Genomic DNA, 24412 nt, shown 5'->3' with positions numbered 1-24412 from the left:
AGGTCATGTGCCAGCAACAATAGATCTGACGGAAGCCTTGCCTTTCAAACTTAGACCTGACAGACAAACAAGCAGAGCATCCGTTTGAGAACTTGTACTTGGTACTTGCTCTCTGTCATGCCCATGCCAAGTGTGGGCTATAAAGATGAGTGCTCAGAGTTGCTCATGGCCCAGGAGTGAAGACAGGGACGTCGTGGGGATGACACAATGGCAAGATAAGTGCTACAAGTCAGGGACCCAAGCCCTCCCATAACCCCACCTTGGAGACTGGTGGAAGTGTTTGTGGAGTGTGTAAGAAAATTAATCTCAGGGAGTCACAAGGGATCTGTAACCTCACAAAATTTTCTAGTCAATATCTTTGTCTTTATCAGTTCTTTTCCATATACATTTTTGAAGAACCCTCTTTAAAAATTAGTATCTGGTGTGAGGGGCTCAGCAAATCTCTGCATGTTTTCCTTCCTATATGCAAGAAGACTTATTGGGGCCCTAGTGTGTCTCCAGCCCTGGCTTGAGTGAGGTGCCCAGGGGATGTCCCTAGTAGCTCTGGTCAATGTAGATAGCCATTTGCACTAGCGGGAAGTCAGAGGCCAAACACCCCAGAGCCTTCACAATGGGCACCCAAATTCATGACATGGCAATTCTCTTCTTCTGACCCTACAGACTGTGCATCACAAGGGAACTACCATGTTCATGGGAGTCACATAGTGACGATGAGATGGGGAAAACCATACATGAGCAACCTCTCCAAACTTAGATCTAGAATATTGTGGGTACTGGAGAAAAGTCCAAATCTTGTAGCACTATTGAGCTGGAAGGAAACTTGGGTATAATCACTCGAACAGTTTTCAAACTTTCACATAGTATTCTCTCCACATGGAAACTTCAGAAAAGGTCCAAAAGCGGAGAAGTGGAACTGTTTTAATTGAAATGAGTTACTCATTTATGCAAACCATGAAGTCTGGCTTCTCATTTTTGTAGACGAGGAATCACAGGGTTAGTAATCCCTAGGGTTACCCAGTGAGTGAGTGAGGATGCCTTCTTCATGCCGGACCTGTGTTTCCCCCATTCCCTTGGCCCTGAATGAACACAAGGCCCTGCCCACCAGGGAGAGCCCAGTTGGGATCAAAGAGACCCTGCATCCATTCAACTTTCCCCCAGGATACAGAGCAGCCCTGCTGGCATGTTATCACTAATGTACAAAATGGAAATTGTGAAGGCTTGTTTGCCAATTCTCTTATCTCAGCTGGCACAGAGAAGGGCTTGTTGGAGTTCTGCGGTGTTAGAGTATTGTTTCTCCACCTCACATCCCTTGGCTGTTCTCACAGAGACTCAGGAAAGGCTGCGCATATAAATTCACATAAATTACCTTTACAAAATGTCAGAATTAAAAGTGGATTTTTATTTTGGGGATATGCCTCGAGCTTGTTAACCCCTTCTAGTGGGTACATGTGTCACCGTCAGAAAAGCAGCTGACTTCTTCAAAAGCAAGGTAAGCCACAGGAACTTACACCCACGCTCCCTCCTCAGCCCCGCGCTACCTCATCGGCAAGAGGTAACAGTTCTTGTCGGCAAACCATGGACTTTCCTAAGCTCCTGGCTGGCCCACAGATAATCCTCTGGAAATAATATTTTTAATCCGGTGGTGGCCATAACTTCATTCTTTTTATTTTTTTATTTTTTATTTTTTTAAAGATTTTATTTATTTATTTGACAGACAGAGATCACAAGTAGGCTGAGAGAGAAGCAGAGAGAGAGAGAGAGAGGAGGAAGCAGGCTGTCTGCAGAGCAGAGAGCCTGATGCGGGGCTCAATCCCAGAACCCTGGGATCATGACCTGAGCTGAAGGCAGAGGCCTCAACCCACTGAGCCACACAGGCGCCCCCATAACTTCATTCTTTATCACTTCTTCTTAATTGACTTGACTGGTCAAGTTCAGAGAAGACACAGAACCCACCTGGGCCTCAGTTTCCTCATTGACAAAATGTGGAGGCTAGCACAGATGAGTGTTTCCTAACTAGGCATTGTCTGCCCAAAGGCCCAGAAAGGTGGTAATGGGGATACTTAAATAGCTATTAAAATTTCAAAAGCTTTACAGAAATAACAAGACACCTGCAATAGGGTTACACAGGGTTAAAAACAATCCCATGGAGACTTATGGAGTTACATGGGAGAAGCCAGGGAAAGTAAAGAAAGTAAGGAAGAAACAGTTGTGCAGACTTGCCAGGGAGGCAGAGAAGGTGAGGAGCCAAGGACTTCTTTTTTTTTTTTTAATATTTTATTTATTTATTTGACACAGAGAGAGAGAGAGAGAGAGAGATCACAAGTAGTCAGAGAGGCAGGCAGAGGGAGGGGAGGAAGCAGAGCCAAGGACTTCTTAGAAGCAGATGGAAAAAGGGGAAAGATAGTGCTGGAGAGTGGCATGCATGGGCCTTGACAAGAGGTTCACCATGAAACAGCCTGAGTTTCACTGCTATTTTACTGGTATCTCTGTGATACTTTTTGTCATATCTGTCCTATTCTTTATTAAACTCTTGTGAGAAGGAAAAAGACCCCAAACTCCCCCTTTCTTTGCCTCTGGTTGGAGTTGTGGCCACTCAGTGTGGCCAGCTACTTCTTTCAAGCTGACCAGAACTTTTCAGCATAGTTCTTTATACACTTTCCTAGAAAACAAATATTTATTGGGGTCAACTCTTCAGGATGTCTCTTTTATTTTAATAAAGCAAAAAATAATTATCTTAAGATTGCACAGTTTGTCCACAGGACAGAAAGACAGAAATCTTTCAGTACATGGTGGAGCAGAATCTTCCAGAATAAGGAGTTTGGAGGCACTGGAAGGGGTGGGGAATGTTTCTAGATCTGATGGTTTAAGATATAGCCCCAGAATGGAATATTAAGGAGCCATTGTCAGTAGTAGGATGGAGCTTTGATTCGGGGTCACATTATCATTTCCATGAGAATAAAAATCTTTTGTCTTTATGGCCCTCTCCACCATAACATTATCAATATTAAAACTTACATTTCTATGTCGTTAAATAGTGTCGTTAAATAAAACATTTCTTTTGACCATAAAAATTGTCTTTTCTGATATTAAAGTAAATTGACATGTTTCCTGAGCTCCTAAAAGGTTTGTGGACCATAGGCACTGTGCCTGTCATACTTAACAGATAAGTCAACCTGGTGCGAGGTAGAGGAGAAAGCTTTAGCTCCCGGGGTTGGGTGCTGGGTACCTGCTGGGGATGCAGGAGAAGTTGCTTCCTGGGAGTTTTATCTCCCAGCCCAGAGCAAAGCAGAGCTGACTGACTGAGACATTCGGCAAAAGTGTTTCCAATTGATCAACATGTAAGTTTGGTAACTGTTTCTTGGCTTCTCTTCTAAGTGCTCCAACTTGAAGCAGTGAACAAGAATCCGAAGTCCTGTTTTGAGTCTATTAAGCTCCTTGGGTGAGGCCCTCACCTGAGCATTCCAAAGTTTGCAAAACAAAGGAGTTGCACTAGACATTGATTTTCTAGCTACAGTTTATGTCCCATGTGCTTCTGAAATACTATCAGCAAAGATCATAGATAGATGAAAGCATGTATACAGTGAGGCAGGTATACTTAGATGAGGACCCAGAAATAAGTTATTTACTGAAATACTGTATTAAATTTAGCTCTGAATTTGCTGGCAGCTGAAAAATATAGAAGACTTATCATCTAATTGAAGGAAGAATTGCGCTACTTTGGAGATATTTACTTGGCATTACATTGAAGGTCATGCAGAAGGTATGACCACTAGTCGACCTTCCAGCTAGCTAGCCCCAGGGCAATTGGAAAATTCTCCCCTATCCCCTGCCCTTGAAATGTACATTCCACCCACAATTCCCACAGTGGGAGCCACTTGAAGGACACAGCTGAGAGAGAGAGAGAGAGAGGAAAAGAGAGTGGAGGTATTGCTGAGACCATATTGACCTTATATATGATGGAATCCAAGTATGTCCTGTGCATAAACTTTTGAGATTATGAAAATCTTAAAAAAAAAAGAAAGAAAGAAAGCAGGATGCCTGGGTGGCTTAGTTGGTTAAGTGTCTGCCTTCAGCTCAGGTCATGATCTCAGGGTCCTGGAATCGAGGCCCACATCGGGTTCTCTGCTCAGTGGGGAGCCTGCTTCTAACCCTTTCCCTCTGCCTGCTGCTCTCCCTGCTTGTGCTCTCTCTTTGACAAATAAATAAATAAGCAAATAAATAAATAAATCTATCTTTAAAAACTAAATAAACTTTCACGGTTCTAGCAGGCATATGCAGAGAGGTGCCTGTTTTGAAGCTCCCAAGGCAACTCACATTAAGTTCCCTTGCCTGTTAAACCGGCCACCTACTGCTCTTTGTCTGATCTCTCCTGCCCTCTGTGTCGGGGGCCAGTTTCTTATTATATCAGAAAGTCTCCAGAGCTCACAAATCAACATATTTACTAAATGTTGTATGTTTTATTATAAAAGCAGCACTAATACAATTTAATTTTTTTTAAAGCAAAAAATCACTTTCAATCCAACTACCTCAATAAATCTAAGTATTTTCCTTATGGTCTTTATCAATGTAAAAAATTATTCAAATCATCCTATCTAGAGAAAATCTTTTGCTTTTGCTTTTTTTTTTTTTTTTTTTTCACCCGGGAAGATATGTCCTTCACTTCCTTGCTCTGGCAACGGTTATGCATGTTATTTTATTTTTTTTTTTTTTTTTAAGATTTTTTTCATTTACTTGACAGACAGAGATCACAAGTAGACAGAGAGGCAGGCAGAGAGAGAGGAAGGGAAGCAGGCTCCGTGTTGAGCAGAGAGCCGGATGCGGGGCTCAATCCCAAGACCCTGAGATCATGACCTGAGCTGAAGGCAGAGGCCTTAACCCACCGAGCCACCCAGGCTCCCCGCACGTTATTTTAAATGTCTGCATGCTATCAATTGGACAGACATTGCAACTCCTTGGCTGTTTGGTGTTTGCTTGATTTCTAGTTTTTCATTACCTCCCCCAAAAAGCAATTAACGTGACTCCCTTTTGCTTCTTTAGAATTTCCTGGAATGAGATCAGGTCAAAAAGCATGGACTTTTTTCTAAGCTTTGACCTTACTTCCCTTAGAAATTGTGCGACTTGAGTACTAAATGTTAATACTTAAGATTCTATGGAGTGTTAGAGAATAATGATCTTTTTAAATTATAAATGGCCCCAAATGGGTCTGTCACAAGGCATGCTTTATCCATGTGAAGCAGCGAAAGCATTTTAATTTGTCTGGGTTTGTTTTCAGTATTAATGTCTACTATTCAGGCGGAGGTAGAAGAGCTTATCTGTTGAGTTGGGGAGATATATTGTCTGGACGGAGGGTGATGAGTGGCACTGGCCCCTTTGATGTGGGGCATTCCCCTCATATTGGGGAGGTTGTAGTGGAAGTTACGTTTGCTGTCCTCGCAAAGATGTCCCCGTGACCAGAGCAGAGCTGGAATCATCCTGAATTAAGGCGGCCAGACTCCATTTTACACGATTCATGGCTGTTAAGAATTGAACTGGAGCTGAGTTTCCTTCTTTCCTGGATCTCAAACAGCTTGGTCTCAAAGTGCTCTGATTCTCTTCCCAGAGTGTTTCCAGAGAAGACAGCCTGAGGGAGAGGAAGTGGTGCAAATTAAGTCCTCCCCCTGTTTTCCAGGCACAGGAGCCGTCTGCAGATGTCTGTTGTGAGGCATGCGTTCGCAGTGTGGCAAATACAGAAGCAGGGTTTCCTTCCCCCAGAGGCACAAACCTTCCTTAACAGGTTACAGGGAACTCCAGAAACACGCTTCCTTCCAACAGGCTGTTGGGTGGTTGAGGCAGCAGACCTGCCAGGGAGGCTGAAGTACTTCACTGATTGTTCTGTCTCTGTCTCTGTCTCTCTCTCTCTCTCTCACACACACACACACACACACACACACGAGTGCACGCACACGCGATTTCTCCTGCTTCTATGGGTATGCCTTGTATTTCTTACAGGCCAATCGCTGCCTTTTGTGCATTTAACTTAAAAAATTACTGAAGACTCAGCAAAGCCATCCTGCTGTAACACAGCGTGCCTCAGGATGGGTGCGCTGGACTGGTCTGGATGCCGGGTTGGGAGCCCGGGGTGGGCATCCAGATGTCCCCACAGCTATCTGAGTGTGCCCTGGGTGGGTCCCTAAATGCTGTGATTCGCAGAAAGATACAGGTGAAACCATCTTGTAGGGTTGCTGAAAGGATCCGACGGGGGAACCCGTCATATGACTTGCAGAGTCCCCTAACTAGCTTTGTTTTCTCCTGCATTCAAACATCGCAGGGTGACTGGGTGCGTCCACCTCTGTCTGAGAGAATCCCCGTTTACTCCTCTCGTTCTGACATAATTGTTAATAGTGCGCTTTTCATGCTCCAAAGTGTCCAGCTTTAGGCAATAGGTTATATGCTCATACTATTTTTACCTCTCTTGAGTACTCTAATTCCAATGTTAAGAATGTACACTTGCTGGGGTCGGGGCTGTTTCTCATGGTCTAGTGTTTCACAGGAATCGAGCAGATGGGATTTATCTGATTAGGAACACTGAAGCAGCTTTGAGAATAAGATGGTGTTCCCAGTCACGGTGAAGCAGGGCCAAAACCCACCTTCTGTGTAGCCCGGACAGTGTACTTACTGCAGTCCAGGCTATCTGGCCTCAGCTTGGAAACGGTGACCTGATGTAGGGGCGCTTTTTATTAGACTAGTGTGTGCTTTCTATTTATTTTGTTCAATTTTTCTGTGTATTTACAAAATAGATTAAGTTTATTGTGTTTTTACTTAAGTCATATATAATCATTGCAAGCATCCAGAGATTTATAAAAATAAAAAATGAAAATCACCTATCATCCAGAAATAACTATGAATATTCTGTTTTATTTCTTTTTAGATATTTTCTAACCCTGACACATAATACATGTATGTACATATTCAACTTCCGGTTTCCTTTCTTCTTTCTTCTTTTTCTTTTTGAATTATTTTTAACCCATTTGAATCTAATAATTCGCAATTATTCATAATCCTTTTCCATTAACAATATATTTTAGATAGATTTCTATGACAAAAATATGCACTTACATTTTTTTTTCAAAGATTTTATTTATTTATCAGAGAGAGATCACAAGTAGGCAGAGAGGCAGGCAGAGAGAGTGAGAGGGAAGCAGGCTCCCTTCAGAGCAGAGAGCCTGACGTGAGACTCGATCCCAGGACCCTGAGATCATGACCTGAGCCGAAGGCAGAGGCTTTAACCACTGAGCCACCCAGGCGCCCTGCACTTACATTTTTAATGACTACATTATATTTCACTTTATGCTATAATGTATGTAACCAATTCCCTACTGACCAGTTCTTCATTTTACTATATTCTTTTGGTATTAGAAACAGTATTGTATGAGTGTCTAATGTGACTGTTACATACAATATTTTGTTATTAGACAAAAAGTTGTGTGTTTCTCTGCTATTAGACATGTGATGAACTACCTTCTGTATTGATGTCTTTGGGCATTTGTCTACATTATTTCCTTAGGATAAAATTTTGGAATTGTTGTTTTTTGAGTAAAATATGCTCAGTTCTAAGTGCTTTCGTGCCCTATTACTACCCAAGCAGCATAGGAAAAGGTGCATTATCATTCCTTTTAAGTGTTAAGTAAGTTGTCAGGCTGATAGGTTTTTAAGCAAAAATTCTATGAAATCTTGAAGATTGATTGCTTGGTAATTATTTCATACTCCCATCTCCATACTCAGCTTCCTGTCCTCTGGGATTCAAGGCCGGCGGGGGGGTGCGGGGGAAGGATCTACTTACAGCCCCATTCTGTCTGTCTAGAGGGTCTCTGCTTCCCACCCCTCCTACAACCCCCCCTCCAATGGCCTAACGGTGGTGGTGTCTGTGTTATTGAACTGATTCATTAGTGCCTTTGTTTATTTAACATGTGGGTGCTTTTGTCAGTTTCAGGAACGTCATTTGCACACTGTCAACTTTTTGCCAGAGCAAAGGACAGAGGTGACTTCTTTCCCCCTCTTTTTTTTCTTTTTTTTTTCTTTTTTTTTTTTTTTAAAGATTTTATTTATTTATTTGACACACAGAGAGCGATCACAAGTAGACACAGAGAGAGAGGAGGAAGCAGGCTTCCTGCTGAGCAGAGAGCCCGATGTGGGGCTCGATCCCAGGATCCTGAGATCATGACCTGAGCCGAAGGCAGAGGCTTTAACCCACTGAGCCACCCAGGCGCCCCCCCCCCTCTTTTTTTTCTACTGAGATTTATTTTCCCCTTGTTTTAGGTAGAAGAAATGTCAACGATTAGGAGTTTTGAGGGATTCCACCCTGTGTCTCTGAAGCAAGAGGGAGATGACCAACCCTCTGAGACTGACCAGCTGTCCATGGAGGAGAGGGACCCCAGCAAGGACCCAGAGCCAAGGCAGATTTCAAGGCAGCCAAGCGTGACGGAATCAACACTCTACCCCAATCCTTATCAACGACCTTTTGTCTCACGGAAGTACTTCGCTACACGGGTAAAATTTTTGAGGCTACAGATTGACATTCTAAAATACTACACAAGACTACTCTTTAAAATATTCTAATATCTTTATACATGCTGCAAGTTTTACCAAGTATTTTCACATTTGTTACCTAACAGTCATAATAACCATGGAGTAGCGATCCTTGTCACATTTTACAGGTGAAGGAGCTGAACTTCAGAGAAGTTAAGGGTCGTCTATTTTTGATAACCATGTAGTGTTGAGGAGAAGCTGGTTATTCGGTTTCTGTGGATCTTTGGCTCCTCAGTCCCATGTTCATGTTAAACTTCATCTCCACAGATTAATGACCTATGGAGAGAAAACCCAAGCAGCTGGAATATAAATTTGTGTGCACAGAGTGGGTATTTGTTGCATGTCTGAAAAAGACGGGGTGATGGAATAGAAAGCCTTGCTGAGAATAGGTTGAACCTCAGGGTCTACACTGGGATGCTGGGATTATAGTGTGGGAGTAGCACTTCGAAATCCCAAACCCTTGGCTGCTATCTGGACCAGAGCTCTTTCTCCTGAACATTGGAGCTGAGAACGCAAATAGAAGAATGAGTAATGGATATGGAGTATGGAGTTTGTATGTCTAGATATAAAAAAGAAAGGGGTGCCTGGGTGTTTCATTCTGTTGAGCATCTGACTCTTGATTTTGGCTCAGGTCATGATCTGGGGGGTTTGGGACCAGGCCCCATGTCAGACTCTGCCCTGGGCATCCAGTCTACTGGAGATTCTCTCTCCCTTTCCTTCTGCCCCTCCCTGCTCACCCTTTCTCCTAAAAAAAAAAAAAAAAAAAAAAAAGAGAGAGAAAAGAAAAGAAAAGAAATTTTGAACCTCTAGCATTTAGAACAAGTGGAGAGTGCTTCCTGGGTTTGAGTACTTTATCTCTCTCAAATTCTCCTTCCTACTTGTCAGTGTTCTTTCCCAATCCTTCAGGGTTCTTGTTAGCACAGTAATTGCTGGCTCACAGGCCACAAACAGTTAGTGGATAAACAGGATTGCACAGTGTGGCAATGGAGACCATCTCAGTTTTGAAGTATACATGGGACACATTTTGAAAAAAAAATTTTTTTCAACTCAATCTTATGAATAAATTGTGGCTAAGATGTGACAATATATAAAGCTTTAACGAATCCTGATTTGGCAGTTTTTAGAACATCTTTGGTTAAGATAAAAGTTTAAATTGACTCAGTGTGTGTGGTGTGTGTGTGTGTGTGTGTGTGTGTGTGTGCGTGTTAACATATGCAGAGCATATGGTTTGTTTTCCAAAGCCTGTGAACTTTATTGAATAAGCAAAATTAAGTTGTAAGATACATCTGGGAAGGAAATCAAAGCACCCCCTTAAAGTCATCTCATCTTGGGTAATGATGATGGATCAGTCACAGCTTGATGAGATAACAACCATGAGTGGTACGGAATAAGAGAGGCATCGCGCTCAGAAGCGGGTGCCGTTATGAGGGCTGGCTGGGGGCGGGGGGGCTCTGCAAAGCTGTCGTCTTTGCCTCTGCTGATGGGCCTGAAGTTGCCCCATGCTGTCCAGTGAAGCAGCTGTGAACACGGGCTGCCACAGTGGCTGCTGGCCTGCACTGATCTGCAGGGAAATGACCGAGGTGTCACTTCTGCCTTGCAGGCCTGACACTAATGTCTCTCGTGGCCAACTCTAACTGGGACACAGACAGGAAAGGAAATTCTAGAAAATGCAGTTCTAGCTTAGCTAAATCGACAGTTTAAAGCCACCACGGAGTTTTCTTTGAGTGATGCTTCTATTTGTGTGGCTCTATGTAACTTATTCAGTGAAGTTCCCTGGAGTGACACTGTAAGGTAGGCCGGGGAGGGCTTAACATTCTTGTTTCACTGTGGACATATTACAGCTTCAGGGGAGTGAAGTGACCTGGCCATGTAGCAGGATATTAGTGGAATGGATATAGCTAGAATCCGTATCTCCTGTCTGTAAGTCCAGGGCTCTTCCCACCATCGGGTACAATTCCACTTACGGCCCTTTCCTAAGGGAGCCAGTGACTGACTCCAATCCATGTGAAGAATATCTTCTCCCTTGGGTATACAGAAACAAGCCCTAAATTCTCAAGAGGTTGGGAGGGAAAGCTTCTAATCTTATTAATGAATTTAAAGTTGAGGACTCTTTAGGGGCTGAGAGGGCTACATGCTCAAGGCACTCAGCATTTGCTCTCCTTCAGACCAAGAGACAGTGTGTGTGTGGGTGTGTGTGTGTTTGTGTGTGTGTGTATTTATATATATATGTATATATATATAATATTCTGTGAGCATGTGAGTGTAATGAATATGCTTTATATGTATTTTTATATTTTTTATCTATATCTTTATCTATCTATAAGTTTCCTCATTTGCAATGAGTGGATAAAATACCAGTTTTATACAGAGGTTTAAATAGGCTGATTTTCGGGGCACCTGGGTGGCTCAGTGGGTTAAAGCCTCTGCCTTCGGCTCTGGTCACTGTCTCAGGGTCCTGGGATCGAGCCCCACATTGGGCTCTCTGCTCAGTGGGGAGCCTGCTTCCCCCTCTCTCTCTGCCTGCCTCTCTGCCTCCTTGTGATCTCTGTCTGTCAAATAAATAAATAAAATCTTTAGAAAAAATAGGCTGATTTTCTAAATATTCTTACTACAATGCATGGCACGTCTATTAACGTTTCATAAGCAGCATCTCATTGCTATAATGAATGCTTTCTTCCTTTCCTGTTGCTTTGACATTCCCATTTCTGTATTTGGTCATAGGGAATGATGTTAAGATGCCAGCGACCTCACCATGACTTCTAGAGGGAGACACAAATGTAGATGCATAGCATCTATAGTAGTAAAGAGGTTTGAGTGAAGGAAACTAATTCACTTCTCAGGGAAAAATTCAATAAGACCCTGGCTCTGAATGATTCAGATCTATGAAAGATTCATCATAAAGTATCACTTCTTAGAGCTGAAACAAGATCGACGGATGATCTGGTCCCCTGGTTCTCCATCTTCATCATACAGACAAATGACCTGGAAATCTTGTGATAATGCTCGTCTGACTCAATAGGCCTAGAAGGAAAGCCTTATACATATCCTCTGGCAATAAGATGCAATCTGTCCACAGACCACAACTGGAGCACCAATGAGCTAGTCAACATTAAGGCTCAGAGAGGGATGTTGCTTTTCCAATGTCATAACCATTAGTGAGCACCAACTTCCCCAAGAGGCTAGTAACAAGCGCTAAAGCTAGGGTTAGAACCCAAGTTTTCCAGTTCCAATTCATAGTTCTGTGATCCCACGAAGCAATTAAAAAGAAATAAGTTTATTACAGTACAAGAATTTAAAGCATATAGGTTGTAAATTTAGAACAACAGTAAGTAAATGAGTTGAGGAGTTCCTTGATCAAGCATTTTGTTTTATTAAATGTTTTAAGATCATTTCACAGAAAGTGGTTTATTGAAAAAAAAAATGTCAATAAGCAAAGTAAAAGTCACCACAATCTTCCTGCCCAACTTTAACTAAAGTGTATTGAGTGTGTGCTTATACATTTTGGTGTATATTCTCTTTTACTTTCCTCCTCACATGTACAATTGGTTGCATAAAAATATTTCCTATGTCAATAGCTAAACTTCCATAAAATCATTTTTCACCATTCAATAACATTCCACTATAGAGATATGCTTTAATTTATTAACTTTTGATGGACATGTTGTTTCCTACATATGTGTATATATATATATTTAAGATTTTATTTTATTTATTTGTTTGACAGAGAGAAAGAGTGACAGCACAAGCCGGGAGACAGAGGAAGAGAGAGATGGCGGCTCTTTTCCGAGCAGGGAACCCAATGCTGGGCTCGATCCCAGAACCCTGCGATCATGACCTGAGCCGAAGGCAGATGCTTAACCACTGAGCCACCCAGATGTCCCTTCCTACTTATATCTTTTAACCCAGAAAGGAAAGTTAGTCTTTGGCTTGTTGTGGCAGAATGGCACTGAGTTTCTTAGGTGCTGAGAGCAGATACTCAATGTTATGATAAGAAAGAAGTCAATTATATTAGTGTCAAACTGCATATGCAAAGATGTGACTGCTCTGGAAGTTTAAATTAATCCAAGGCAAACAAGAGGCTCTATCTCACGACCCTGAGATCATGACCTGAGCCAAAATCAAGAGTCGGACACATAACCAACTGAACCAGCCACGTAGAGGTCCCCAACGGTCATTTTTTAAGCATCATAGCCTCACGCATTAGATCATACCTCTCTAATGCATTAGGTCATACCAGATCATAAAAGAAGTCAATCTGATTCCTTAAACCTCTCATGTTATTTCATGGGGTATCTGGGATATTGCTTCCTATCCACAGACTTCCAGACCATTATTTATTTCCTGAACTGTGCCCTTCCAACATAGAGACATTCTTGCTCAGAGCCAGAAGGGGCCTTAGAGGAATATCCAATCCAACCGCTGAAACACACAAAGAAGATGTGATGTGTCCAAAGTCAACCAGCAGTTAAGGGCCATGCCAAGACTAAGAGCCAGGACTCCTGACACTTTTTACCACCCCTCCAGAGCCTCTGAGCTTGGACAATGAATGAGAGCTCATAGGAATGAATGTCTGAAGCATTTGCCATCACTCTGCTTGGATAATTTTTTCCTCCTGTTTTTGTTCATTTGCTATTTTATTGCTTAGACATATCTAAAAAAGGCCTAGTGACTTTTCTGAACAAAAGCACCACTCAAGGCTAATAACTCGAGGTATATTATGATAATCCCTGTAGTTGTGGAGACTGATATTCAAAAGCAACTTCTTATGAAAGGAACAATACTTGATACGCATGGGGAAAGATATTTTTAAACTCCCTGTAGGACTCTATATTTGCAGATACCTTATCAGAAAGTTGAAAGCGATTAGGGATGGGGAATTATCTCTAAATTTATACTTGAGAATGTAAATTACATACAAACTAATGGGACTAAAACTATTTGATCTTTTAATATTTAATTAATGGTTCCCCATGGCCTTTTTATAGCCTGTGTTCTATTGTGAGGAACGAGACTTTAATAAGCAGGTTTAGGACTTCCCATTGTGTAGCAAGATGTCATTGCTTTCATGACACTAATTTGGCTTTCATACTCTCTCCCTTCCCCTCTTCTCTTACTATAGGGTTCCCTGTGTCTTGCTCTTGCATTGGGAACAACTAAATATATTCGTTGTATTGTTATTGTCTGTGTGAGCTTCTTCCTGGTCTAGAAATTACACATCTCACATACACACTTCACCTTACAGTGAAATCCCTTGAAGATTGTAATAAAAGTGGTGTTTCTTTCTGAGGGCAGGCACTTACCAATAATAAAATAAGAAGCATTTCCTTTATTTTCAAAGAGAGACAAATTTGCCCTGGACTTTATAAATTGCATCCAATTTAGAGCTGTTTTTCTTCCCTATGTGTTTACCACGGAGTGATTTCTATCTGGGCATGATGGTATCCACAAGAGAGATCTTACTGTGTGTGAGTCCCTGGGAGCACTCCTTTCTATGCTGCCCTCTCCTCTTATGGTCTAGCTAAGGATCTAGTACATGGTAAACTATTACCAGCAGATGGGAGTATTATTTGTGTGACAACTGGCCCCTGGCTAGTCTAGCTTCAGGATAGGTAGGGGGGAAACACACACACACATATACACACACACGTCTTTGAAATTGCCTTAGTAGGTTTGTTTTGACCAAAGATACTCAGTGCTGAACTATTAGAACAGATATTGCCTACTCAGCTGTGTAATAACTTATAAATAAGGATCCCCCTCATAATTTTTCTTCAAATTTAACATTAGAAATATATGCATATTGAATGATGGGTACTTATTATTCCATTGTACTTTCCTATTAGTCTTAGGCAGCATGGCGTCTTTGAGCTAATTGTTCCATTGTCGTGACCATTCGACCCCCAAATCCTGGTACAACTATTTTCCCTTCATTTAATATTAATGATAAGAATGAAAATACAGTGCTTTATCATTCAATGTTCCCATATGTTTTTGGCATTTCCCAACAGCTCTGTTACAGTTAATATTATCTTACCCACCCAGCAAATGAGTAAACTGATATCTGGAATAATAAGGACATAATATGGGTCTCATGGTGAGCGGAAAGTTTGAGATCTAAACTTGTCCTGGACACAAGTCAGAGTGTTCACACACTATCTCGTTTTCTACACTGAATGGCAGTGGTTAATTTATTCCAGTTAACTGACAATGGCAAACAGAAGAGAGTAAATTAAGATACGGTGATTAACTGTTCCATAAAGTCACAACGACTGTTTCTGCTAAAGGTGAGGACACCACACTCAGTGAGGACACTCACTGACAGAACTCTAAAGACTTCCCAGCCATTTCATAAAAACCACAGTGATGTCCAATGTTTAGGTTTTGAAAAGGTGTACAGTAGAACATCATCTCTAGCCACTGTCCCATCAAGTGCCTCCCCTCTTATGGGGACCATAATTAACATTTTCTAGGTATCCTTCTAGAGTTGCCTTAGCATAGATAAGCACATGCAAATATTTATCATTATCTATTCTCCTCTCTTTTATAAAAATAATGTGGCATATTTGCCCTTTCTTCTGAACATTTTTTCATTCACTTAGTAATACATGTTGAAATCTTTCCATATTAGCACAGATTTTCTAATCGTTTTTGCACATTCATCATGTTCCATTGTATGGATGTGTCCCCTATTATATCTAACAAGTCCCCTACAGATAGATATTTGACTTGTTTCCAAAATTTTGCTATTCTCAAATAAGTCTGTGGAGAACATTGTCTATACATCTGTCATTTTTCACATATGCAAGAACAGCCATAGTATGACTTTAGAGAAGTGGAATGTGTAGATCAAAGTATAGATCATTTTGATAGATTTTGCCAATTGCTTTCCATAGGGAAGACAAGTAAGGTTTTGAGAAATTCTACAATTTTATATTCATCTTCACATGTTTTGGCAAAGTGCCTGGTGCAAAAGCAGTCAACAAAATGCTTATTTTAGGATTATTTCATTATTCTCCAATTTCACTTACAGTTTTTTTTTCTTCTTCTGAAAAGTATTAGTTTCACTACTGAGCTATGTTAGCTAGAGGAAGAAATTACGTGGATATAAGAGGAGAGACAGGAAAAATAGCCTGATGAGTCATCAAAGAAAGGATGATTTTGAGCAGTAGGTCTGGTGCAGTCAGGCTGTATTCCGGGGAGCTCAGGTTGGGAGATGGGAGCATTGTCATGGGATCATAGGGTATTTCTCTCCAGCCTAGTTTGGTCCTGCCAGTGGGTTCACTAGAACAGTGATGTTGGCACAACCTTCTCTGTCAGCGGAGGCTCAAGGCATACTTGATTAATCCTCCAGAACTAACTGATTTTATGACTTATAGTTTCCAGCAGACGTAGGCTGCCATGTTAGCTCCCTGACAACCCACCAACAAGCAGCTGAGGATGACAAAGGAGTCAGAAATCATTTAGTCCACTGGCTGACTATTCCATTCTGCAGGGAATGTGTTAAAATGAGGAACTCACAATGTCTCAGTATCAGGGCTATGATCATATTTTCTTAAAGACTTCCAAGAGGTTTCCATCATCATCTTGGCTTGGAAAGCATTGGTTCAGTCTCCCCATTTGTCTTTATAGATAAGGAAATGTAGGCTAAGGAAGCTCAAACCATTAGCTACAGATCACAGAACTGATTTACGACAGATCTGGAACAGGAGCCCAGGTCACTTGACTCTGTTTAATGGACATTTCCTGGATCACTTGAGCTCTGTCCAGTGAATTGGAGGGGGAGGGGAAGAGCTAAGTTGGGAAAGCTCCATGCCATTCCTACCACTTCATCTGAAACAGTGCCATTCTTTTCCTGTTTTTTTTTTTTTTTTTTTTTTGTATATGGATTCTCCTATTCTAAGTTCTTTTTCTTGACCAATGGACTCTGTGGCCAAAATGTTTCAAAGCCTTTCATCATAGACATAGAGAAAGCAAACAAACCCAAATCTACCACCTCCCAACCTCCAAGAGGAAAAGGCATTTGAATGGGTCCTAGGCCAGGCTAGTGTCCTGGTTTCCTTTCATGGGAGAAGGGTCTTAGGCTGGGGGGATTAGGAATGTTAATATTTAGAAAAGATTAGGTGGTTAGTATTAAAGTCCTGTTACACAGAGAATATTCAAGAACTGACCACCTACTTGTCAGTAGCTCAGGGACGAGGATGAGGCCAGCCCTGTCTTGTAGGCGGGGCAATGAAATGTCTGTTTTCTTGTCTTGTCTCTACCACTTCTTAGCTGAATGAACTTGACAACTTACTTCCCCACAATGGCCCCCATTTCCACACCTATAAAATGAAATTGTTCAGGCTAGATAATCCCTGGGCTGTAGTGGTTCTCAAACTTGTCTACACATTGGAGTCATCTGGGACACTTTAAAAAAAATCCTGGTGTACTGATATGTGAGTCCCATCCACTGAGAATCTTGATATCATTGCCCTGGTGTGAAGCTTGGGCATTAGGATTTTTAAAAGCTCCCCTGGTGATTTTGATGTGTAGCCAAGGTTGAGGATAATGGTCTAGAGAGCAATAGTTCTCATAGTGTAGCCCACACCAACAGCACCACCTGGGAACTTGTTGGATATGTAAATTCTCGGGCACATTCCAGACCTACTAAACAGAAATGCTGGAAACAGTGCCCAGACATCTGTGTTTCTGATTCTGATGTGCATTGAAAGTTTAGGGATCACTGAGCTAGAGGTCTCTGAATATCTTATCAGGAAAAGGGTTAATCAACTTTTAAACTAGAGGTAGGCCCGTGCGTGGGAGCACCTGTTTGGAGAAGGGTAAAAATGCAAGATAATGAGACAAAAAAGCTAATTGCCCAGATCCAGCTACAGTTATGGTCAAAATATTAGAAAAGAATTTCTCTTAGGTGTTTTATTGTCATGTGCTCTTTGAAGAGAGAAACATTTGATTTTAAAAATGTATATATTGCTAAATGTTTTGAACTTTCTGTTAAACATGTTTATTGAGGAAAACTGGCCCTCTGAAAATGGCTGTCTTCATTTCTGTGGAAAGTATGAGTAGGATCATGGGAGACAGGACTGGGATAACTTTGGTCCCACTCAAGGAGAACAGCTTTGTAAATACCAGAGTTCAAGACTCAGCTCCCCGGCAGGCTGTGCCTAGAACAAACAGACAAATTCAAGAGCTATCTTTCCCATTGACTTTCTGGAGGAGGCTGTGGGTTATAATCACTAATCGTAAGTACAAAGAGGGCTCAGTTTTCTCTAAACGAGGTATTTTCTTTTTTCTATCCAGCCGGGGGCCATTGAGACTGCCATGGAAGACTTGAAAGGGCACATAGCTGAGACTTCTGGAGAGAAAATTCAAGGCTTCTGGCTCTTGACAGAGTGAGTAGTTATGGCTAAATGAAGGGCAGTAGAAATCTGGCATTTTCCTTAAGACCACTGTAACAAAATAGGAGACAGATATGTGGAAGAATTTATTCTGGATGTCAGGTAAGACCATTGATTGACATATGCCCCAATTAGAGAGTAAAAGGTTCATGGTGCCCTGTGGCTGATGCATGATTAAGTTGGACTCTTGGCTAGTCGCTTCACTCAGCTATCACTCTGACTCCCTCACAGGCCCTCATTATGGCTCTCAAGGACTATTGCAGGGGCCTCCTCACCCACCTCTTTGGTTCTAATCTGTCTCTTATAAATACTCTCCTTTCAGCACATCAGGCTACTAACCCATCACACTCTGGGGACAGTGGAAAAGAAGGTTAAAAAGATGAATGAGGTCAATGTATACAGTTTGAATTTTATCTTTTGTGTAATAACCTGAGCCATGAAATCAGGGAAATCATGCAGGATAGAGAAGACAGGCCACCAGTCCAGAGTTAGGATAAAAACCAAGTCTAACACTTGAGTCCTTACTCCTTTAATAAGTGCTCTATTCATCCTAAGGCTTATCTTAGCTTTAAGGGCTTTAATTGCAAATGACACCAAGAAGATGGTTATCTTTGTGCCTTACCCTGAGATTCTAGAATCTGTGACTTTTACCAGCAGACTATTAGGAATGCCATGGTCTTTACAATAATAAAGGAATATATTCACATATATTCACATAATAATATATTCATGTAATAAGAGAAAGAGGCACCTCTTTTCTGCTACAGAATAGCAGTAATATATTCATATAATAGAATTTACATAATAACAGAAAGAAACACCTCTTTTCTCCTACAGAATCCATAATATTAAATGGGGACTGTACTTAGAACTCCAACTCAGTTGGTTCAGTAAGGTTTCTGGCTTCAAAGAGTCCAGAAGAAAAGCTCAGTAATTTGTATACTTTGAGTAGAGGATCATTTAATCTTTCACCCTTGGGCAGAACATCTTTAACCAAGTTTTTTTGGGGGGAGGTGTGGGGATAAGTGGAGGGATGGGGAACACTTGAATGTTCAACCTTCCAGGCCAACAAAACTCCCTCAGTCAGTGGAATGTAGAATCAGATTACCTGTGGATCCATCTGACTGACCGCCATATTACATTATGTTTCAAATGGGTTCTAAGAATTGAGTGAAAATGAGTTTGGAAAACCAACCTGATCATTTCTGAGCATTTGTTTCTTCATGTATACACTGGAGATAATAATATGCATCTGAGGAATTGTTACAAGAGCTAGAGAGACAGCATGGTAACATTCTTAGCAAAGTCCCCAGCCCATAGTGGATTTTCAACAGATGTCAGTGTCTCTCCTCTGTTCACAAGTTCTAACTATTGGTTAGAACTTTTGTTTTTGTTTGTTTGGTTGCCTCTGCCTTTATTTCTGTCCCATCCATCTCTATCTCCTTCATCTCTGGGTTATCTCTAATGAAAAGAAAAATCTATAATTCCGGTTTTTTACTGATTGACTTTTACCAATGCACATTTCATACCCACCTTCCATCTGCAAAGTAAAATTTGATTTGTGCAAATAAAACGTCTACCTTGATTAGAACCGATGTCTACTCAAAATCTGAAGGTCTAATCAGAAATAGACACCTATTTTTTTTCTACAGTGCATTTCATTGATTAGAAAAAAAATGTACAAACCCAGTCTTTCAAAGTCAGGGGTCGCATTTTGAATTCTCAAATAATAGAATCAGCAATTTCTTTAATAGTACATGTTTGAATTGTCTTATTTGTATAGAAATTTGGCTTTATGTTTGTTTGTTTAAATGTCTTTGTTCAGTGATTATAAAGGCCTAGATATATCATTTGTCCAAAGATAAATGAAACTATGTGATCTGCATTGAGACTTAGTACCATAATTCTGTATGATTTAATATCAGCTAGGATGATTAATAAATCCAGGAGTTTTCAGATAAATATGGACAGTTGTGCCCCAAAGACCCAAGTTTTACACTTAGCTCTGAGCCTAATGGGAAGTTCAAAGAGTTGGTAAGGACTATCTGGAAACTATTTCTCTTTTGCTTTGTGGTATTTCTTTATATCATAGACAGTAATGAGGGATGAATCTTGTTCTTGTGGAATTTTAAGCAATCGTTGTTTCCTGTCAGACTTTCTTCCATTTGCACTTTGGAACCATTTCTCCTCTTTATTATTATTATTTTTAAGGATTTTATTTATTTATTTATAGAGAGAGAGTGCAAAAGAGCAGAGGGGAGGGACAGAGGGGAAAGGAGAAGGAGAGGGAGAGAAAATCCAAAACAGACTGCATGCTGAGCATGGAGCCTGAGATGGGGCTCAAGCCCAAGACCCCAAGTTCATGACCTGAGCTGAAACCAAGTGTCAGATGCTCAACCAGCTGAGCCAGCCAGGTGCTCCTCATTTCTCCTCTGTAAATGGTAGTTCCTTTGTATTCTCTTTGGTCTTCCTCTCTGCCAAAATCCTTTTACACCTCTTCCCACGCTCCATCAAAAGCTAGTTTAAAAAAAAAATTATTCGTTTTTATTAACATGAATTATTTGTTTCAGGGGAACAGTTCTTTGATTCATCAGTCTTATGCAATTAAGTCATTTCCACCATAGTAAGAATTTGCTGTTTGCTTTTCTTTGCCTGTTAAGCCTTAAAGTTGGTTCAGACTGCCTTCTTGTCGTGGAATGAGCTGCCAGTTGTCACTAAGATGGGTCAGGCATCTGGGCTAAATGAATAGGCGCCGAGTCACTGTGACTGTTCAAGCAGAAGATGGGAGGCATTTGTCAAAGGAAGGGCATGCCTAGAGGTTCTGAATGACCTTTCACACTTAAGTCTTTGTAGTGCACCAATGTAGGGAAGGCAAACACAACAATAAAAGCATTCAAACAAAACCCCAAATCCCCAAAATAACAACAGCAAAGCAAAACAAAACAACACACCTAAACAAACCTGTAAATATTCATGCCCAGAAAGTTGAGAGCCTGGGGCTACTCTTGCCTCCTTTTCTTTTTTTTCTAATGGGATGAGACCCATCCATTCAGTTCTTATGAGTTACAGAGACTGTTCTATAGATCAGCTTCCCCAACTGCACCAACCACACAAGACTCTTGTCAAGTGTAAGGCTTTTCTGTGTGTGGTAGAAATGACTGGGCTTTATGCACATCAATGGTTAGCTCCTTTTATGGAAATGAGAAGCCCCTAGCTACTATCCAGCAGTTTAAAGAATGTTTGCTTTCAAATAAGTTTTTCTGTTTCAGAATGTAAGAGTGAAGACTCCTTTAAACTATAGGGCACATGACAAGCTAACTTGGTGTCACTGAACTTGCTTTATGTGCGTGACAGCCTTGCTGGTTTTGCGACTGCCATTTGACAGGTGAGAACTGGAGGTGAAGGAGGGGAAGTAGGCAGATGAAGATCATATAACAGATAGAGCAAAGAAGGCAGACTGCATTCCTGCACAACTGGGTTCTGATTCTTGCCCAAAGGATGTGATGTATAGATGTGGGGTGACTAATGGGCTCAGCTCAACCTTGAGTCCCAGAAGTGGTTTGATATAGGAGGGTGATGTGGGTATGATTGTGAGGACTAAAGGGCCTTGAGTATCATATTTAAGAACTTAGATTCTGCCCCATAGGTTATGGGGAGGCACTGATGGGTAACCAAAGTGTGACTCTATTTCTACTTTATAAGAATCACTAAAGGCCCACAATCCCTTATCTTAAACTTTTGGAACCAGAAGTGAATCAGATTGAGAATTTTTAGATTTTGAAAGGGAAAACAATGCGTATGTGTTTTATCTGGTGTCCCCAGGAGAGGTCTGGGACAGCCCCCCATAACCAAACACATGAACATTTTTTTCAGGAAAATACATGACATTAAAAATAGAGTAATAGGCTGCATGAGGGTTCAGATATGGCTTGCATCACTGCATCACAGTCGCCATTTTCAGGGCTTTATTGAATTTGGAATTATGGCTGACGGAGTAGGGTGTGTACATCTTTGAAATGTGAAGGATCAGTGCACGGGGGTGGAGGGGGGCAGGAAGGTTGGCTGATGGATTAGAAACCATCAGTGGAGTCCGGTCCAGTGACGGCCTGCACCGGTTCACGCTGGCTTATGACCGGTCAATGTTACGATTTAAGCAATGTTGAGAGTTGATTGTTAATTATTAAAACAAAATTCCACACCAAGTAAATTCAATTTAAAGTAAAGATAATTGGGGCGCCTGGGTGGCTCAGCGGTTTAAGCCTCTGCCTGATCTCAGGGTCCTGGGATCGAGCCCCACATCGGGCTCTCTGCTCAGTGGGGAACCTGTTTCTCCCTCTCTCTCTGCCTGCCTCTCTGCCTACTTGTGACCTCTCTGTCAAATAAATAAATAAAATATTAAAAAAAAAAAAGTAAAGATAATGAACTCAAGCCTCCTTACTTTCTGACGTTCTTGATTTCACTTTGTTGTTCCATTTGCTCTTTGTGCCTCTGGTATTTGTGTCATGGAAATGCTACAGGAAGGGGTGTTACTGCACACCTCTTCTCAGCTATATCTTCCATGCCGCCATATTGATCACTTGGAATAAGCCTGGTGGCAGCGAGTAAACCATGGAAGTCAGCAAATATGAGAGATTAGAGCTCGATGTATGGCTCTGTGGACTATCTGAACTCCAGAAAGCAAGAGAATGTCTTTAAAAAGCCAATGAAACTCAAAATTATGTCATGTCTGTGGCTGTGATACTATAATAATATACCAAAATATTGAAATATTTTTCCAGCATTTAGGAAAAAAAAAACAACTATTATCCAGTTCCATGAAAGTCACTTTTTTCACAGAAGAAGGGGTGAACCCTGAACAGGCAGCTGAGGAAAGCTTATTGCCAAGCAGAGGCTGCAAGGCTGCTTGAGGGTCCATGTTCTGGGCCTGAGGCTAGGGCCCAGGCCATTGCTGCTCTCACACCTGCACTGCTGACCCCAAGTATGAGCTGGAAATTATAAAAATCCTCTTTTTTCTATTTCATCCCTCTTGTGCTCTCTACTGTAAAAGTATAACGTTGGGCACACATTAAAGAAGAAATGCTTCGCAGAATTCTGCTCAGCATAGAGCATGTGCTGAAGCATGCGTTTGGGATTGAGAGGTGAACTAATAACCTACAGAGCCGGACTTTGTGGATCTCTGTGTTTAACCATCTGTGAGGAAGGAGTTCAGGGCAGCTGGTGGTCTTTGACCTGGGAAACAGATGGGATCACTCTACCGCCATCCCTGGTTTAGAAGGAAAGGATAACTCTCCTTTATCGAAAACATGCCATATCCCAAACGTTGCAGAAAGAACTTGGTGCATGTAATCTCATTTAATTATCCCAACAGTCTTGTCATTTGCTGTTTTTAGAACTTACTGAGTACAGTTTTGGGGAAAAGTGTGTGTGAGGTGTCCATAGAGCATCTGCATGGAGATGTTGAGTGGATGGCTTTACACAGGGATCCAGGTACTATCTTCTTAAGTAGTGTTTTCAAAAGCGACAGTGATCCTCACACATTTGTTTCTTACAGTCTTGTCTTCTATAGTCTCTAAGGGCATTAAATAGCATTAAGTCAGTAAAGGCATTTTCCGGGCTATCACCCCAATTCATGGGAACTGCTTTGTGATGTTCTAAATGTATACAGGTAGGTTATTCAGTAAAACTAGAAAAATTAGTTCAAAGGCACTTGTCTGGAGGATATGAAGAGGATGGACAGAGAGGCCAAATGAAGAACTGGAGAGATGCAACCATCAACTCCAGCTAGTTCCCAGTTAGCTGAAACCATTAAGAATAGAACCCTAAGAAGACTACAGTTAGGACCCAGGCCTCCAGCCCACCCCATCCTGGAGCTTTATATGCCTCTATAGCTATAAAGACAGGATGGTATTTATCTTAACTTTATCTCCTCCTCTCACTGTCCTTCTTGGCCCTACTGAGAAAGAACTTTTTGAAGAAATTGTGTGTATCGTTTCAGAAGTGATCCATTAAGGCAGCACCAAGGAGAACATCTTGACACTCTGTAAGTCTCAAAAATTGTGTTATAATGGAAATGAAGTAGCTTTTCAGTAGAATGTACTCAGGATGTCTTTGTATATGGTACTTAAGGAGGCAGGAGGAGATGGGATCTTTCTCTCCAACACATTAGTCTGAAGTGGTGGGGCGGATGTTCTCATTCCTCTTATTCTTAAATGAGAAGACTTGCCTCCAGTGGCTGGGGGTCAAGTAACTCCCACTCTTCATTTTTGTGGAAAATACAGTGTGTTTCATTGTCTACCTTCCCCTAAACCCACCAAGGTTTCTATCCTAGCACTTTGGCATAATAAATATATGAAATCCAATTCTCTATCTATGTTGAACATACAGACAATACAAAAGAAGTGAAATCAAGGAGGCCATCTAGTGTCATAGAAAGAGTCTTGGATTTGCAGTCA

General features: G+C 41.3%; 1 protein-coding gene across 1 annotated transcript in view; it reads left to right on the top strand.

Annotated features, from left to right (window-relative positions):
* The first annotated feature begins 8304 nt into the window (after positions 1 to 8304).
* Positions 8305 to 24412, top strand: part of TPRG1 (tumor protein p63 regulated 1) — a 122498-nt gene continuing 106390 nt past the window's right edge. The window contains exons 1-2 of the mRNA XM_046003893.1: positions 8305 to 8526; positions 17863 to 17954. Coding sequence (XP_045859849.1) covers positions 8305 to 8526; positions 17863 to 17954 — 314 coding nt within the window. The remainder of the gene's footprint in view (positions 8527 to 17862; positions 17955 to 24412) is intronic.

This window comes from Meles meles, chromosome 4 (assembly GCF_922984935.1).
Source record: "Meles meles chromosome 4, mMelMel3.1 paternal haplotype, whole genome shotgun sequence".
In the NCBI taxonomy this organism is placed as follows: domain Eukaryota; kingdom Metazoa; phylum Chordata; class Mammalia; order Carnivora; family Mustelidae; genus Meles; species Meles meles.
Note: the sequence above shows the minus strand (reverse complement) of the source record. Positions and strands in the feature narration are given on the sequence as shown.